This window comes from Malurus melanocephalus, unplaced genomic scaffold (assembly GCF_030028575.1).
Source record: "Malurus melanocephalus ecotype Western Australia unplaced genomic scaffold, MMel_1.1 scaffold_479, whole genome shotgun sequence".
Classification (NCBI taxonomy): domain Eukaryota; kingdom Metazoa; phylum Chordata; class Aves; order Passeriformes; family Maluridae; genus Malurus; species Malurus melanocephalus.
The window spans coordinates 476719-496019 of NW_026623711.1; the positions used below are offsets into that span (position 1 = coordinate 476719).

The 19301-nt window shown below is 43.2% G+C and overlaps 1 protein-coding gene across 1 annotated transcript; it reads right to left on the minus strand.

Annotated features, from left to right (window-relative positions):
- Positions 1 to 1935: 1935 nt before the first annotated feature.
- On the minus strand, positions 1936 to 18995 carry DDX3X (DEAD-box helicase 3 X-linked). Its single transcript, XM_057380906.1, has 17 exons — positions 18814 to 18995; positions 16620 to 16677; positions 15584 to 15634; positions 11154 to 11277; positions 9844 to 9984; positions 9656 to 9755; positions 8984 to 9119; positions 8532 to 8617; positions 7814 to 7912; positions 7576 to 7736; positions 7257 to 7401; positions 7009 to 7153; positions 6512 to 6693; positions 6304 to 6421; positions 5733 to 5889; positions 4792 to 4919; positions 1936 to 4464 (listed from the first exon to the last, which is right to left on the minus strand). The coding sequence occupies exons 1-17, from the start codon at positions 18856 to 18858 to the stop codon at positions 4382 to 4384; spliced, it is 1959 nt and encodes a 652-aa protein (XP_057236889.1). The 5' UTR covers positions 18859 to 18995; the 3' UTR covers positions 1936 to 4381.
- Positions 18996 to 19301: the final 306 nt, after the last annotated feature.

A 19301-nucleotide genomic window follows, 5' to 3' on the forward strand; every position in this document is an offset into this window, starting at 1 on the left:
CAGCCAYAGCCTCKRCAGCATCCTGCTTGTACAAGCTGCTTTTCCTGTACTCAGTCCTTGCACCAAACAAAACAGTAACCAAGTCTCTCGGRTGACCCCACTGCTCTCTCCACTTCTGTGAACTGCACACCAGGACATTAATCCAAGTGCCTCTCACCCCKGTCACTGCAGTCAAATAGATGCTGTTTCAAGACCTCTGTTTATTTGCACAGGTCACAGTGACCTCCTGGCAAACTTGACAAAAGCAGACTTTACTACAACTTTTTTGCCATAACCTCTGCCACTGTTGGCATATGCAAGCATTTATTGCGCAAGGACTGACTTTATTGCATGTTTTGAAGGCCTCACAAGAAAGCTTCATAAAGACAAATCAATCATTCTTACCATTAAACTTCACAGCCCTTCTCTTTACAATTCAGGATGTCTTCCCCACCTCTTCCCAAGTATTTTCTCATTTACTGTGGGCAAAAAATTTGCTGCCCAGTATGCCAAAACCTACTGAAATACAAACTTCCACTTCTGTGGAAACATGCTGTGTTTCTCTTACCACAGTACCTTTGGCTTCTCAAGATTCTTCCTCCCTGCCATTCCTCCAGCCTAACTTCCATCTCCAGAGGCAAATGGTTTCCTCCATTGCAGCCTGTAGGAGCAATCTTCCTGAGGACCAGACTTCCTCCTTCGGATTTCACTTCGTGCCCAGCACTGCCTTACATTAACCCTTCCACCACCTTTGCAAGCCCCAGTGCAGAGCATTGCTCATTGTCCTGTGCTCCTGTGGATCTGCTGCCAAATAACTCCTCTGCCATTCCTGCACTTTGCCAGGGCAAACCTAAGCTAAAGCACAAAGTGCAAACCTTTYCACACTCAAAGCTGGAGTTCCAGATCCCACAGGACACCTCCACAGTGCACAACACTTCCCTTGACGCATTCATCTCCTAACTGCAGTTCAAGTATTTCTACAGATACACAAGGGATGGAAAACTGGTTTTGGAAGATATTTAAGTGCAYGTTGCACATCCAGGGACATCGCATGACAACACAAAGCCCTGCATGATGAGGTTGATAATTAATGCAAGTCTAAAGCAGGTAGAGTCAGTGTGGTCCACAGTCAGTGTGCTCAAGGCAGATGTTCCAGCAAGCTATCCCAGGAACCATGGTCATCTCCTCCTTTCCATTGTTTTCCAAGGCCCATACACAGTACAGGGTGGGTGGTGTACATTTAATTCACTATATAGATCCAGGATTGCAGGTGCACATCACACTTKCACCATCACCCCATGCTGTGCATCTGCATCACACTTGCAGGAATCACAGGTTCCAGGCATTGTTTTTCCCCACCCTCTTCCTTACTCACCAGGAAATCACAACTTTCTACTGTCATTTCAGTATCAAACTTGAAACCCCGGTTCTAACTCACTTTCTAAATGAAGCACATTTGCCTCACTTCGAAGATAAATAGAAACTCTGAAGCTCTTCCTTTCACCTTTTCATCTTACYCTTGGATATTCCAACACAACCTCATTCCAGCTTTTCAATACCTAGCAGAATTGGGTATGTCAAAAATCGTAGCTCTCTACAAGGCACCTGTGTGATACTCATGAGGGACAACTGTGAGATGAAACCCTGAGCAGTCAGGGGGCAAACGAATCAAGCCTGAGTGCAAGTTCACAAGGTTTGATTAGGTTATGGCCAAACTTACTTCCCCTAATGAAGTGAGATGGTTTTCTCGTCGTCTGTCGCATCTCCAGGACAGTAACCCTGCACTGTGGGGCACAGGCTGTTTGAGGTTCTTCCAGCTACAGCCCTGAGCCTGGCTGCCATCTGTCACCACACTGACATGTGCCACACTAGAGTCACCTGCTTCCAGAGCTGCACACGAATGAGACTAGTGGGGCTACAGAGCTCAGAAACCAGGAGTGACGCTTCACAAATGAATAGACTGTGCAGTTCAACTTTTTTATTTTAATAAAATCAAGAATATGCACAGCACATGCAGTGCTAGCATCTAAACTAATACAATAAGCAATTCTAAACCTACAGTGACTTGAAGTTCAATTTTCACATTCAGCAAGTTTAAATCCATTCTTGCATATTGTTTTGAATCCTTGTATCTGAACTGAAAATATTGCTGGCTGATAAAACTTGCTAAAATGCACAAGTCACTGATTATGCCAATACAACAAAGATAACCACATGTTTGAGGATTGCAATGTGCCAGACATTCACTGAAAAAAAAAAAACCACACAACTAAACAAAACTCACGCAACAAACATCTGAGAATCTGGACACTTCACATCAGTGTTTAGAAGTGTTTCATAAATATCTTAAGACAAGTGTATCAAAACCTTGGCATGTTTAATTTTAAGTTGCCAATTTTTGTTTTACTATCAGAAAGTTATGGCTATATTGCCAATGCCGGGTCTGCTTAATTTGACTTAAGAGTTTAATATGACTTAAACATTAAAAGCTCACACTACCCCGAAATATATAATTTCACGCATACGGTGACATTCAACATTCAAGTGCCAGTGTTTTTGTACTGTCTTTTGGTCAAGTTTCTTTAAACTTTCAAAGAATCACTTTTAGGCTTACAAAAATAAATATTTGTCAAAAATGTTCAATAAATATTACACAAAACTAGCAGCAAAAAGTATCTAGAAATCTGTCGTGTGCAAATAGTTTTCTTCCCAGCTATCATTCCCATGGTCCCAAATAAGTTTTAGAATCTATTTCCTTCTCCTTAAACAAGCTGCGTTCAATCTCCAAGAGACAAAATAAGATTGGAAGTTAAGGACACGCACACAAGACATATATAAAATTCTCTGAATGTGCAATAAAAGAAGTATTTTGTAAAAAGTTATGGGCAAAATGTACAAGGGCCTAAACCTAGACTTGAAATAGCACCATAACAAATGACCTCAATACTGTCAAGTGCACCTACTTAATAAAAGTTTTAGAACAAGGCACAATACACTTGAAAAAATCTATTGCACTTTAGGAGATTTTTGCCATTTTCCTATGCCACTGTAGATTAGTTGTTAAATGCTCTGGCCRTAAAGTTAGCACAGAAATTCCAAGTGGCAGAGGCATTTTTCTGGTGGACAATACTTATCTTTGGCCAGATTTAGCATAACAGACTATAAATACAATGGAAACCTATGCAACTAAAACTGACTAAAACTGCACTTTAATAGCAGAATTGAAACCTTGTGCAGTTTATGTACATTTCCAACCTCTGTGATCTCAGGTTTGTTTGTAACTCTTCTGGAGCCATTTTACAAAGTCTACAGTAAGCCAGTTTAACATCTCCACGCAGCTTGAACAGAGTAATGTGAATCTGCATTAAAATAAAGCCTGCTGCATAATTCTTCCTGTTCATACCCTCTTGACCAAAAAACATCAACACTAGCATGCGTTATTAGACCAAAAATTCAGTCAGGCCCTTAAGGAGGACCAATCACTGCCATGGTCAGCCATTCTACCATTTCAATTTCATATGGCAGGCATTTTTAAAAAGTCTAAATAGATGAATTCTCCTAAAAACTATTTCAAGTTATCAGACCTTTAAACGTTCCCTGTAATGTTCTGCCCACATTTGGCTAGCTCACATTAATGATCTGCCTAATATTGAAAAAGGAATTGCTGTATTTACTTGCATTAACTTCAAAAACAGTGCTTTTAATGTATGCATGTATCCATACATCATCTCATCATGACTGGAATGGCTTATTAAAGGCTATCAGGTTCTAAGTACCTATCCAGGATAGAGTGAGCAAATCAGAACTTTAACTTAGTACAGTTTTGCCACATTAGAAACTAATTGCATTGATATGCTTCAAGATGTTTTATTTTTCAAATCTGCAGATACCAAAAGCCCTAATGCAGGCTACCGCATAAGTTTTTCTTTGTAATATTATGGATGAATCAGTGATTCCTGTTTAAGTTGTATCACACCTGTGTGCCAAGGTTTGATTTTAGCCCAAGTTCAGTAATTTTTATTTTGTCAAAACAATTGATATCTTGAGCATTACTGAGCCAACAGGACATCAAAATAAAAGTTGTCTAAAGTTAAAGGCACAGTACATTAACAAACAAATGATCCTCAGTCACAAAATTATAAATGCAGTTTCTGGGTGGGGATGGGTGGGAGGGGAGTTAATCCTGACTACAGCAATAAGAGTCTTCAAAACCACCTTCGAGATAGGGCTACTTGTTCCTTTATTTCCATCTTGTGACCTTGAGCTCCCTTAAAAAAAATTTCAGTGGAGAATCACAGCTGGTAATGTACTGCGAGTTCTTGAAGCTACACAAGGTATAGTCTGGCTAAGTTACATGTGGTTTCCATATTAGCTTGTTTGGTGGGTATCTGCTGCAAGCAGATCAGTTGCCCCACCAGTCCACCCCCTGGGAGTTATAGTTTCCTCCATATCCATCACTGTTGTAGAAGCCTCCATAACCACCACCTATGAAAGGTAAGAGAAAGTGATGCTTAATTAACTCTAAAGATTTACACCTTCACAACAAAAAAACAGCCCAGATTCTTGTCTACTGAAGAGCCCCACCCAGCACTATGTCAAATGCACAACATCCAACTAAAATGCTGAAATGGCAGGTAGCATCAAACCATTAGTCAGGTAACTTGCACTAGCCTAGAATCAAGCAGGATGCTGCAATTTTGCACGACAAGCACCAGATGATCTCGTATTTTACCACCACATCCAGTTTTACCCCAGCAAGCATTTTAGGTGTGGCTTTGTCTTTGGCAGCACTGCCCACCCAGCCCTGCTCACCTCCGAAGCCTCTGCTGCCGCTCCCGCCGCTGCGGCTGCTGGTTGACCGGCTGCTGCTGGAGCTGCTGCTGCCAAAGCCGCTGCTCGTCCGGTAGTCCCTGGCACCAAAGCCTCCGCTGAACCGACTGCTGCTCRAGGGAAGAGACAAACACTGGAGTGAACAGGTGGTGTCTTCAGCACTGCACACACTGAGATTCACATACGCTGACTCTGGGCACCAACTACAGCTGGCCAACAGCCGGCACCAAGTGAGCACATTTTAGAAGCCTCCCAAGGCTACCTTGAAAGATTTCTTTCAGTGGAATCTCTGCCTTCTCAGGATTTCCAACTCTATCTATCTTAGTGTTTAAGTGATACATTTATGACCATCTCTCATGCTCCATAAGAGGGTAAGTATTTTACAAGCATACTGCTAAGGTGGTTGGATCATGTTAACTACAGTAAGAGGAAGGGTTCTCTCATCCTACCCCTGTAAGACAGGGAATACAGGTTTGTGTTATAGCGTTTTAGGTTTCCACAGCAAACCTATTTTACAATTGGCCTCACACCTGCATTCTCTCTTCTCTTTCCTGTTTTGTCAGGAGGCATTGCATTACCTTCTCCTAAACATCAAAACAGCTGTTTAAGGTACATCTCTGGCACAGGCAGGTATGCATTTCTGTGTTTTACTGCTACTTTTACAGAGCTCTAAAATGGTTTTAGCTAATGCCTACCTCAGCTGTATCTAGTTGCTTGTTTAAGAGGAAAGAGATCTTACATGTTAACTGCCTTATGAATAGAAAAATGACAGACATCAAGCTGTCCCCTTTGCACACACCAAACTCAGTTTATACTGMACTTCTCATCCAGCATCTGTATTTCCAGGCTGAGAACAAGTCACAGTACTCTCTCAATGGACTGAACATACACTTCTAGCCTTTAACAAAAATTGTGCCTTTTACCTCTTAGATCGTCCACGGCTGCCTCCTCCTTTGTGATGCTGTTCATAGGCCATGTTCTCCAGCCAAGATGGTACTTCTTGCTTAGCCTCCACAAGGAGATCAAGCAAGTCCTTTGTAATGTTTATGTTCCTCTCATTGAAGAATGAAGTGGCAAGACCTGAAATAGATACCTAGTTTTAGCTACACACAATCCAAGTACACCACAGCCCTTAAACCCATTCCACACTCCAGTTCCTTATACAGTCAAACATGAGAACAATAGAATTACTTAAGAGAAAGCTGTTTKGGACCATTATTCCATCAGAGTCAGTCACAAAACCCTGTTTACTGACAGACATGGAAAACATCAGCCTTACATGTGGWAGGAGAGCCTTCTAAAGGCACTAGGAACACTACCCAAAGGAACCGGTAACTTTCTGCAGTGGCTGGACAGCAGTGACCAGTTTTTAGTGACAGAAGGCRGCACAGGGGCTTCTCCCTAGTACTCATTTGAAACTTATTACTCAGCCAAGACTGCACCTGTCAGCTTGGGTGTAAAGTGCTGTGTGTGAAAATCCCAGATCATACTTACCAAGGTTGCCTACACGGCCTGTACGACCAATACGATGTACRTACTCCTCAATGTCACTTGGCAAGTCGAAGTTTATGACATGCTTTACATTTGAGATATCCAGCCCTCTTGCTGCTACCTAGTGGTTAAAGGATTAAATTAAATCTTAGCAAAACTCCACAGGCCAAGAAATAGGTTCACATGCTCAAGTTTTRCAGATTTCACTTACTGCTGTGGCAACAAGAATGGGGCTCTTGCCAGAACGGAATTGGTGCAGTGCTTCTTCTCTGTCCCTCTGGGAACGATCTCCATGGATACTTGTACAGGCATAGCCTTCGTGGTACAGGAAGTCCTCAAGAGCATCTGCCCCCTTTTTAGTTTCCACGAACACTAGTGTCAAGGAATCTTTGCCTAACAAAAATTAAAGCCCAGGTTAGCAGGAGAAAAGCTGCACAGACAAATACAGGCTCCACCACCTAGCAATAGGCAGCTTCCATTCTCTGCCCATTTGTTCTAAAGTAACATCACTGGGGACATCCCTCCCTGTTTTTTATTAAAAGGCATGCTTACACATCAACCTGATACTGGCATCTAGCCAGCACAATATATTCACCACATGTTAACAAAACAACCTTTCACCTATCAATAGAAATTCTTATTGCTTGAGTCATTAGTTTTGCCTATTCTGAATTGTGCCTTATTTGCTTATCTGCAGCTGTTCTTTACCTGTGGCATTTAGCAGGTCAAGCAGGAACGATCGTTTRTCTGGCTCTTCCACCCACACTACTTTCTGTGTGATATTCTCAGATGTAGAACCTACTCTGCCAACAGCCAGAAAGATGTATTCATCAAGGAAGTCACGAGCAAGCATCTAAAACAGGAGAAAAAAAACAATGTATTTTTTTCCCTCCTTCCAAAAACGAAATTTCTTTGGCCTTATGAACTTTTCAAGTATTTAAACTCTTATAAAGTACCTGRATTTCCTTGGGGAAAGTAGCACTGAACATCATGGTGTGACGAACCCCCTTTGGTGGCATAGTATCTTGTTCAACAATTCGACGAATTTGAGGTTCAAACCCCATATCAAGCATTCTGTCAGCTTCATCAAGGACTAGGTACCTAAACAGTAGTAAAAAACCTTTTTCAGAATATTTTTCTGTAAGCTATGGTCTGGTGTCTGCTGGGCTACAAGTTCTCGATCAGATGTTTAGACAGTTAAAAAGCTACAACTTAAAGTGAGGTCTCGTAAGGACCTTAAGTCATTGGCACTTGGACACGCAACATTTTACTTACTTGCAGAAATCCAGTCCAATCTTTCCCCTCTCCATCATATCAACCAGTCGTCCTGGRGTTGCTACAAGCAAGTGACATCCACGTTCCAAATCACGGATCTGCTGGCCAATGTCTGCACCACCATATACAACACACGGGCGAACTCTGGAGCGGTATGCGAACTATAAAACAAAGTAAATTAGCTCCAAGAAAAAAAATCTACTTGAGCYATGTTATAAAAATAAACTCTTGGATATACCTTTCTGGCTTCCTCATAGATCTGCACAGCCAGTTCTCTAGTGGGAGCCAAGACCAGTGAGATTGGATATTGCTTACGGCGCCCATACCTCCCATTCTCCTGAAGAAAAAATAAGGAAAAGCACTTTGGCATGAGTATTCCAAACATAACAGGAAAGAAAAAGGCTACTATCGGTCACCAAGCTAGTCTTAAAAAGAAACAAAAGGYAAGGCTGAGAGCCAACTCCAAACACTGCATCTGAAGACAGCCCCACTACAGTACCTAAGGTTCAGCTGTGGGTTACTATGGCAACAGCTGCACAATCCTGGTCTCTGCACTATTATCCTAAACTTAGCARCTGAGAAGTAATAACCATAAAACCAGTTACTTCCTATTCTGAAATTACTATAGCATAGATGTGTGACCAAGTAGCTCTCTGTAGCAGGGGAARTGTCTTTTAAGCTTACACAACAACAAAATCACTCATTCAAAACCATCGGACAGTCAGGCATATCAACTTATCAGACAGGAAAAAAAAGTAACAGGCTGTGTATTGCTTAAGGCAAACACCTATAGTCTTCTAGAAATTGAGATTGCCTATCATACCCAAAATGATGACAACATTTAAGACCACCTGTTCTGTTCAGCAGCACACATCAGTTCATGGGGAGASGGGAAAAAAGCCCAAACCTGTAACATTCATCATCACTTTTCCAGGACTGGGTATGTGAATACTTGCCTTCATTGCTCTCAAGGCGTCACCAGGGCCATCTGCATATATCTGGCTCAGGATTGGTAGAAGAAATGCAGCGGTTTTCCCGGACCCTAGAAGAATACAAGTCAGTATTACTAAGAGTTACTATCAACTACAGAACAGAACTAATCCTCTATCAGTAGCACAATCCCAGTAATAAATGCACTAACTAGGAAATGGATACAACCTGTGGCACTGGAGCACTCTTAGCACCCCAAAATCCCAAAGAGAACGTGGTTTAAGGCACGAACATGTCTCTCAGGACAGACATGGTAAATCTAGTCAAATCACATTTAAAGCAGATGCAAGACTAAAGCTAATCACTTTCCAACACTGCAAGTATTTCAGTACACTCTGCACAGGAGGKTCTACTTCTTACCTGCAGTAATACAAGACCTCACATCTACTGAGAATAAGCAGCAGAGTTATTAACTTACCTGTCTGAGCACAGGCCATCAAGTCTCTCTTTTCTTTAATAATAGGTATTGCATGTTTCTGAACTGGAGTAGGACGGGTGTAGCGTGTGAGTTCAATGTTTCCCATTATAATTTCTCCCATGTCAACATCACTGAACTGTAAGACATTGAAGACAAGTCAATAAGGATCCTTGCCTTCAACAACCATGTAACACAACATTCAGTTTAAGAAATCATTTGTAAGGCAGCTCTGGTTTCAGCTCTTTATACAGAACTTTCCTATAAAGTTTACAGCAATCACACAGATACCTAGTACAGTCTTCTAAACAATTCTTAAAAAGCAAGGCAAGTTCTAAGTGCAAGCTATACTAGCACACTATGCTTAGCCTAACACTGCCTATGCTTYAGCAGTTGCTCCCCAAACAGCACCTCCAAAGCACTTCCAYTTCTTCACAGGTTCACTGCTTAAGGAAAAGTTCCAGTTAAAAAGTAAGCTATGAGTATTAATTGGGAAAGCTTAGTTTCTTCCCTGTTTATCATATGCAACCCTCCTCTGCAAAACAGCTCAGCGGCAGGAACGGAAGACAATGTTTCCTTTCCTTCCTAAACTCCATACAGCAAGACAATCAAGCTTTAGGTGCAAAACTGTCATTATAAGATACATTAGCAAAACAGATTTTTAARAAAACTTACACTTTCAATATGTGGAGGACAGTTGTTACCTGTTGCTTCAACAGGAATATCATCATATTTCTCAAAATTAATGCCAGTATTGCTTCCTGAAAAGAGTTCCCTGGAAACAGAAGACAAAGGTATTTTTACTTGCCAGAATTATCAAATGACCCTACCACCCAATGGATTAATGATCTTCCATGACTTACTGTTCCAGGCGTTCACTTGGGGGGAGAGGCTTTGACCAGTCATCCTCATCTGATTTGTCACACCAGCGGCTGTTCCCACCACGATCAAATCTGCCGAAGCCACTCCGGTCATAGTCCCCTCCTCTGCCACGCTCTTCATATCTAAACACAGCACAASAATGAGACCACCCTTCCCAGGCAACARGGGGTTCTGACATGCAGAATCAAAGCTGTAACAATGCCGCAGCATATGTTCTGTGTGTTACACACACAACTGTGAAATAATTCAAAACCATCAGGTTATCTATACTTGCTTCTTGACCTAAGAACAGAAATTAGTCCCAGCCATCAGACCAGGTCACATTTTTTGTGTCAGGAGGTTGTTATGATTTCAGAGCTCAGTTTAGCTTAACACAGTGAACTTTGTATCACCAGTTTTATTTGATTAAGCGTAACAAATGTAAACAGTCATCTGTTAGCGGAGCTGCAATCCAAGTTGCTCAGTCTTTGCCGTTTCTTTGCAGGATAGCTCTGTTTAAACCTCTTAAGCAGCATTATTCTGTATTCCCCCCACCCTTTCCTCTGCCTCATTCTACACAAATCTCCCATGTCCAGATGAAACCCTCCAGCGCCGCAATTTGTTCCTTTATTCCCCCACCGCACATGTGACCGAATACCTCCATTATGTCACATAATTATTTCATAAAGAGGGAGCTCACCTGTGTTACTGACTTGGAAAGAAGGTGGAAGAAGTCCTTACCTCAACTGTTTAGTTTTTGGCCTGGTATATCATGTTTGAGAAAAGTCTGGATACAGGACTAGGTCAGCTTTACTAGCCGGTAAAGGTCACTCTCACCACACTTGTGCATACAACGCATGATGTGTGTAAGACTGATCAAGTAAGGCAGAGAACCTGCAAGAGTCTCACCCAGTTTTATTAACTACACTTTTTAAACAACAAAAAAAGTATTGAAATTAAAAAAAATCCACTTTGATGTATCTTGTGTGCTCCCAAGGGCTCCTCTTGGCTCTCCTGGAAGCAGCCACCCACCTAGCACTTCTTCAGTGAAATGCTGAAGTCAGTCATTACAGATGCAGTGAGTGGCTGGTGGCAGACTACAGTGCCCATTTTTCAACACATGCAAGTTCCCCATCCTTGAAATGATGATTTAAAGGCAAGGTTCTCTTCCTCTCTCCTCCCCTCCCAAGGCTCCTCCTACCTTATCAYGTTGTTCACACTTAGAACTCTAATTTTAACATCAAGATTACAGGTGCAGCRCTAAAGCTGAGGCAGACTTCATGTGCACCACCCGAGACAAACAAGTACTTGCCTCCCTCCTCTGGATCCAGTTCCGCGGTCAAAGAAGCTGGATTTTGCATCACGATCAGACCGTGCACCAAAGCTGCTGTAGGCATCCTTGTCTCTTCTGGAGCTCCAGCCACCACTATCGAAACCTGGAAGAAAGGGATTTCAAACATACATTACACAAGCCAGGCTTTTGCAAAAAAAAAAAAAAAAAAAACCAACCAAAAAACAACTTCTGTCCAGTAAGTCTTCACTGGAAGGTCTAGGGGACTGAAATCCTTCACAAATGGAAGATGCATTAATGTTAAGACAAGGGACCAACCATTTCTCACCACCATCAGAACTGTAACTCCTCCATGCATGTACAAGCATGTTTGGGTTTTTTTTTTTTTTTAAGCATGGACTTGACTTAGTACAAGTATTTCAGTTGCCTACCCTGGAAAGATGGGTATCAGATGAAACATTAAGATGCTAGTATTGCCATGCCTCATCTACATTGTCTCTCCAACACAAATCCTTAACTACACAATTATTTATAGAGGATAACAAGGCATCTCAGAGACCAACAAATGGTATTAAAAATCCAAACGGAAGTTAGAATATTTTATCATACTGCAAGTACACAAAGCAATGTGATTACACAGACTAAGTAACACTACCATACACAAGGCATACAGAGCTCTTCAAATCAAATTAACTGCGCTGAATTTTTCCACAGCACTTTTACCCCTACCTGCAGTAGGTGCCTACTTAGTTAGATATGCTCACTCAAAAGAATACAATGTASATCATCAGCTTGCCAATACCACAGAGTGAGAACCTCACTTTTATTCTGCTACCACAGCCTGTGAGGCARCAGAAACATAAAGTATTAAGCACTGCTCTGGTACGGCACTAAGAAATTACAAACTGTGTTTCAAAGGTTCAACSTCTCCAAATTTGAAAATGTGACCCAGTTCTCTGCTGTGGTATTCCAGCAGAGARTAAGTTAAACAATGAAAGAGACAAACAAATAATGTCACTCTTGTGAGCATGTTTTGCCAGCTCCACAGCACAAAACCAGTCAAGACCTATTCATCAGCCAATAAAAGCAACCACAAAGCAAACTCATTCCAAAGAAAGGGGCTGTTCTAGGCCCAGTCTCTCTGAAAAAGGCTTTGCTACCAGAATTACCCTACCTTTTTAGATGTTCTCTAAAAGMGTGCTATTCACCTTGCCACTGATATTTTTAATTTAAAAAATTCACAGAATCCAGAAATATACTGGTCACAAGAGAACTTTAAAAACTAGTGTGGTAACTGCAACTCCTTTGTCTGAAAAACTAAAACAGCAAAAATAATTMATTCATGAAGTTTTTTAGCACACTAGAGCACAGAATGAGCTTCAAGACCTCCAAAGTGCTTTTAAGAAGCAACTTTAGTCTTTAAARATACTAACTTCAAGAAAATAATTTTAGCTTGCTTAAAAGACATCAAAATACTGATTTTATTAGGAGTAATTTTGAGGCCACACTACAAATAYTKGGCTRTGTCATCCCAAGATCTAAGCAGTGGTATTGACAGAGCCATCTGCAGGGATACAGATGGTTTCTTAACAGTGAAAAAACTGAGCTGAYACTATACTTAACATCTTCTATCAAGGTTGAGAAGTTCAGAAGTCAAAATTCYGTATTCCAAATAGCCTACAAAGTAACCTTATTYACCTAATTCATTACTCTACTCACTTCTGAAGCTGCTATCTTGCTGTAATYTTAAGGCAGTGCAGCAACTTTTGCATCAAATACAGGTATATGTATCTGCTTCACCATTCACCTTTCAGTCTGGCATTCCTACACTGACTTCATTTGTGAATAAGCACAGAACAGAGTTCCAGGCCATACAAGTCAACTCTAAGAAAATAATTGGCATAATAGTCCGAATTTCAAACATCAAATAGCAAATTAAATGCCCTGAGAAAACCCATAACAGACCATATATCAACTTCTGAAAAATGAAGACAATTATTACAAGCCAAGTCTGTACAAGGACTACCAGGTAATTCCTTAAAATGTCAAGGTTGTTTTTCTTTAAAGTAAATAGAAGCCTGTATAGATTCCATCCAGCATGTCTTTCTCACCACATGGCTAAGAATTCACAGTTAATCAACTTCCAGAGCAGTTCTGTAATTCTTACACCTATGAACAGTATTACCRCTGTCAATGCATCTCCCTCAATCAGCACTGTTATTCATGTTTCGTAACACTAACACAAACCACTACCAGCTCACTTGAAAGCCACATGCAGCAAATTTTTTAAAGATGGGAGAAACAGAACCACAGATTCCTTTAGGGTGAGTAACACCTTTAAGGTGCGGCCTTAACATCTACTTTTTGATCCACTATAGATCAGATTACACTTTAAACTGGTTCCAGGAAGTTTACCAAGYTGAGCTCCTGGAAGCAAGACACTTTAGGCCAGGCAGCCCTGCATACTGAGCTCCCACAGGTGAGAAACAGATCTGCCATTCAGTAACCTAAGGACATTATTTTTATGCAGGCTGTTATTTCCTGCAGTTCTGTAATGCCCTACTCCCCATTTACAAGGCCAGCCAAAAAATTAGTATTAGTGGGACAGATCTACAGGTAAATAGAAGATTTTTTTTTTAAATCAGGTTACTACAGTTGTAAAGGCTGCACCAAGAGTTTGTTGTGTGGTTAAGCACCACACAAGGTCACTTCCTCACATTTAAGCTTTGAAAAATCTGTCATTTAAAAAATACAAGGAGCAGACAAAATACAAAACCATTCCAATGCAGAAAAGGAATCACTGATTTAGCATAAACAGAAGCAAACATCACTTTAATGAAATTACAACTGGGTAACAGACTGCCACACATCAGATTACAGTCTCATGACCTATTTACCTCTTTGCAAGGTGAAGTTTAAGTCCCTAGAAAAGCCTCACATAATCACCCCTACACTGCCATGTCTGAACTCTAGTCTTGCGCACAATGAAGTACAACGACAGTCCTACACATAACAGGTCATGACAGAGCTCAAGGTTACTGAATCTATTACCTGCAAAACAAACGGGAGTTTGGTACACAACACCACATAAGGAGAAGAAACCTATGAACAGCAAATGCTCAYCATCACCTTAAAGCTGTTTCCTMCTTTTGAGAAACCTGCACATTCCTCARATTTAGCAAGTCAGTTTCTWGAAAGACTGCTCRTATTTGAGATCAGTGTGACTGGGAACAAGAACACTGAAGTGGCTGCCAACCAGTCCCTCTCCTTTTCCTAAAGCACTGAGCTCTGGTAATATGCTACTGATCACTTGGGGCTTCAGGCCATACTTCTTTTACATAATAAAATATTTTAAACCCTGAACACTCAGAAAACCACTAGCTTGGACACATAYAAAGRCAAGACAAAAACAGACTGATTTTTCTTCAAGTGGCTTAAGACTAGAATGGAGCATTTTTCATCTAGTCAGATWTAAAGTGACATAGCTCCAGAAGCACTGCGAGGTATTATCAGCATTTGTCTGAGTCTTGTCCTCCCACYGACTCATAATGGAAGTCTTCCTCTYGMAGTACTGAAAAGATTATCTGTGAAAGTCTACTGCKTTAGAAACAAATGACATCCAAGTCCTCCCATGCTACAAAAACCAACATTTTTTAGGTTATAGGACTGCAGGAAAGTGTTTCAGCTGCTGCWTTCCAATATATTTCAWTAGGTGTCAGAGTAMACGTTTCTCTCGTATCCACACRAGTCAGGAGACATAACAACACTATGTTGCAGCACCGCCCKCTTGGGATCTTACACAGAAAGGTCATGATTTACTGCACTGAAGTGTTCCATTCTTCTGTACTATGTTCTRTTTAGAGATCCAAATGGAAGAYGTAAGGGCAGTTTCTCAGCATAAACCCCAGTGTAAACACGTGACCAAAATAGGTCATGTACTGCATGTTTGCTTCACCAACATCCTGTATCTCCTTCTTCAAGTACTCCCAGGGGCTACMATAAAAACTGCAGAAAGCTGAACAAGGACAACATCTCTGTATAAAAGATAAATTTACAAAATCAAACTGTGCTGYTTGTACATAAAAAACAACTGACTGCTGTAAGTTCCACATCACAGTCACTAGCAGAAAAACTAGTACTCACAAAATCTGTTCAGATCAACACCCAAGATTACAYGCCAAGTTAAAATGAGAAACTTTATCTTGCTTCAGTCACAGATAATTGTTAGATATGGAAAGTATTTTGTCAGTCGGATACTAMACTTGAGCTTAGCACATAAGCTGGTGAASRGATCTAGAACAGCACACTAAAAGCAGAAGTTGCCATGTTTTGCACAGGACAGTCAAGCAGTCTGCACAACTGCCTTCAGCAGTACTGCTCAGAGCCTCGGCAGTCTGTTCATAGAGATTCAAGAACCAGTYAAGTGTAGCCACTGTGTTTCTGATACATACCCTGTTTTGAAGCTTCTCTGTTCCGCAAGTGAGGAGGAATGTATCGGCCTTCTGTAGGACAAAAGAAAGGTAGTGTTACAGGATCGTGGTGTCAGCACATCCTGAAATGCTCATCTTGTCAACAGCTTCTGCTTAGTAAAAACGTCTGCCTCAAGCTTTAAGGTCTCTTGCAACATTTTAGAACAAGAATCCTTTAATACAGCACCTGGTTACACTCTCAGTCGAAGATTAAAGATCTTGTACACCCATTTTAGCAGCTGCGTTAAGGCACAGATGTCTTGTGTTTCTCTGACCCAACCACACATGCCATTTATGGATGTTACAGTGTCTAGACAAAAGCCTGTCTTCGTAGAACCCATGAAGGCTTAAGCTAGCGCCAGATACTTGAGCAGCTCAAGATATTTACTGTGACATTCAAGCACTGGCACTCACAGTATTACTACCAGTATTTTTCCTTCCCCTCATATTCACCCCTCCCCATCCATTCAGCTTAGATCAAACCAGAAACCACACCTAATTGCCTTTGAATAGCATTCCTCAATTACAATCCAGAAACATCTGTCTGCTACATGAATGAGAATATACCAGGCACAAGCTGAATGCTGAATTCCTGGAAGATTCCCCCCTCTTAACGTAGTTATGCCTTGCATACTACTTTCTACTCAAGTAATTGAGATCAACTCAGTTAACATTCCTACTCTATCCAGATGTCTTAAGACAACAAATCACATTACTACTGCAATCAGTGGCCTCAAATTAGAGGCAACTGAAAATCTGGGACAAAACGGAACACTAAGTTCTCTAAAGCTAATTAATGCTTCAGAAATGTACACAAAAGAACATGTACATAACAGAACCACTGCAAAAATTAAGTGGTTCTATCTAAAGCACACAGCGTTTTCAAACCAAGCTTAAGTGGCAACCTCCTCTATTTCCTCATCTGCAAATTTTGGCTTTAGAAATTGCTTTTTAGAGGAGAAAACCCCCAATTTCTAAAACTGTGTRTTTGTAAGCTTGAGAACTTGTATGTACTTACTGCTTGTAGAGCTTCCTTCACTCTGAGAGTCTGAAGAATTCAAGTCTAGACCAGAAAACTAGAAGAAATAAAACAAGTATCAACATGTTTTATCATGAATTTATGGTAAGATACAAAAAAAACCTTTTCACTTATCAGAAACAAGCAGTGCTCCAACAAACTACTGCTGCAGAAATTTTTTCATGCCAAGTTAGGTCTCCAGTTATTATTCACATTGTATTATCTTTAACGTTTTTACACTCGCCAATAAACACACACCCACACAGACACCAAGGCCAGCAGAGTATCTCACACCCACCAAATCACTACCACAGATTTGTTTCCCACTAYGTGCAGGCTAAAGAGCCACTTTAAACAGACTGAACTGAAGTGCACTCAAGTGCATTCAGATTTGGGTCAGCGGCAATTTTTTTTTGGTAAACAGACTCCAGCACAAGTAATGGGCAGTTGGGCACTTCAGTTGAGTACTTCAGTTGAAGACTCCAGGTATTTTTTTAACTGCATTAAYACTACTAAAACATTATAATCTTCATATCTGAGGCAACTACTGCTCACAAAACATCAGATGATGTCTTCCAACAATTACTTTAGCAAATACCATTTTTTTGTTTGTTTTTCAAAAACGTTGAGTCTTTTGTCTCACAGTAAAGTCTTCCAAAAGATATTCAGTACACGCAGTCCTGGTGTGTCTCTCAGAGGTTTAAGTCAAACACAAAATTGACTCATTTTAGAAGAAAACAGTGGGAAACTGACACAACTTAAGAACGAYCTTATTACAGTTGTCTGACTGCATGGCCGGATTCCAAATTTATATGGAAAAAATAATGCATGTTTAAATACAAATCAATGTTATTTAATGTATTTTACTGAAGTGTCTTCCAGCATGACCTGAATTAAACCAACGCAAAGATCCCAAATGCACTGTCCTCTTTGGCGCTCAGCTGTGTGCGCTTTAACATATTCAATTATTTAAGAATTCTTCCACGGCTGACCTCATAACATCCTCTTTACAGYTACCACTTAAAATCTCATCTCTTCAGCTGATAGAAGCATCAACGCAGGGCTTAACAATCATTCTTATTTTAACAGCAAACAAAGTCTCTCTACTAGGTCAATGCGGCTCTCCACAACAAAAAGTGATGGCTGAATCTTCTCGCAGTGAATCCCCATGGTGAGGGCAACATTTCCCAGGCGCTGCCTCGGGCATCGGTGGCGCAGCCCCGGCGCCATCTCAGTGCGGCATTGCGGGCTGGATTCCCGGCGCAGCAGGAGCAGCTAATCCGGCTGCCGGCGCCCGTCACGTGTGGCGCGGGGGGGGAGCGGGGGAGAAGCGAGAGAAGGGGGAAGGACCGTCTCCATGACCTACTTCGCCGGAGCGGCCGAGGGCAAGGGCTGCCCGGCCCCGCTCGCGCTGCAGCAGATGGGGCTCTTCCTGCCCCCGCTGCCTTCCCCTAGGGTTAGATAACCATCGATCCCGCCCAGCGCGSGAAAGGGAGCGGGGGGAGATGTAGGAATGGAAAGGAAGAAAATAATAAAAAATGGTGCGGACCAACACAAGTCCAGGCCCAACTGCGTCACCGGGGCTCGGCGGCACCGTAGCTCGAACAAAGGCGGCCGCCAGCGCCGCCTCCCCGGGGAAGGGGCGTAACACAAAGCGCCGTGTCGTGTGTGTGTGTGTGTGTGTCCCCTACCCCCGCCCCGCACAATGGCCGCCATTGACCGCCCCTTCCTCCTCCTCCTCCTCCCCCCCCGCCTCTCGCTGCAGTTCCCGCTAGGGCCGCCGGGGGCCGCTGCCGCTCCCGGTGCTCCCACACAAAGCGGGTCCGAGCGCGGCGCGGGGGCCGCGGGGCCCGAGCGGGGCCGGGGCCGGGCCGGACCACACCAGCGGCTCTGCACACCCGCAACGCCGCCCCAGCCGCGGGGACAACGCACCCCCGCGGGGGGGGCCCGGAGCGGCGTGGGGCCGCCGCACGGCGTTAACTGCGCAACGACCGAGTGCGCCACAACAGGCCGCGTTGGGGGGGGGCAGATGGGGGTTACCRCGGAGGGAATTGCGACACGACCGCCGGGAAGCGAGGAGCGAAGCCCCACGCGAGGATTCCCGATAATCCCTCCCGCCCTTCCTGCTCCAAAGAGCCTCCGCCGCGCGCCTTCTCCGGGTAACGGAGCGGCCCTTCCGCTTCTCGTTCCTCACCTGCTGGTCTAGACTGAGGGCATTTTCCACCGCCACATGACTCATAACGAGAGATCGGTCTCGGGCGCGTCCCGCTCCGCTTCAAGAAATGGGGATCCGCTGGGCCGGGAGGTCGCTGCTGTGGGTGCCACTGGTTCCGCCACGAATCGCTGCCCTGACTGAGCCCCCCCCGCCGTGGGCCCGTGCTTTATATAGGCCCCGCCCMCCGCGCGCCCGGCCGCGCGCGCTGACCTCAGCGCGCTAGCGACCGCCCCCCCGCCCTCCCTTCCCGGCGCTATCGCGAGAACTCCGCACAGCCCAGCGGCCGGTGAGGGAAGCGCTCCCGGAGGTGTCGCGAGACTTCGCGGCGCCGGACCCGCGCGGAGTCTCTGGCGATACCGCGAGGTTTCCCTTCTCCCCGCTCCCGCCCGGCTCCGCTCGGGAGGAGAGCGGCGGCGAGTTCTCGCGAGATCACGTTTCCCCCCAGCAGCASGCAGCCTGCGCCGCGC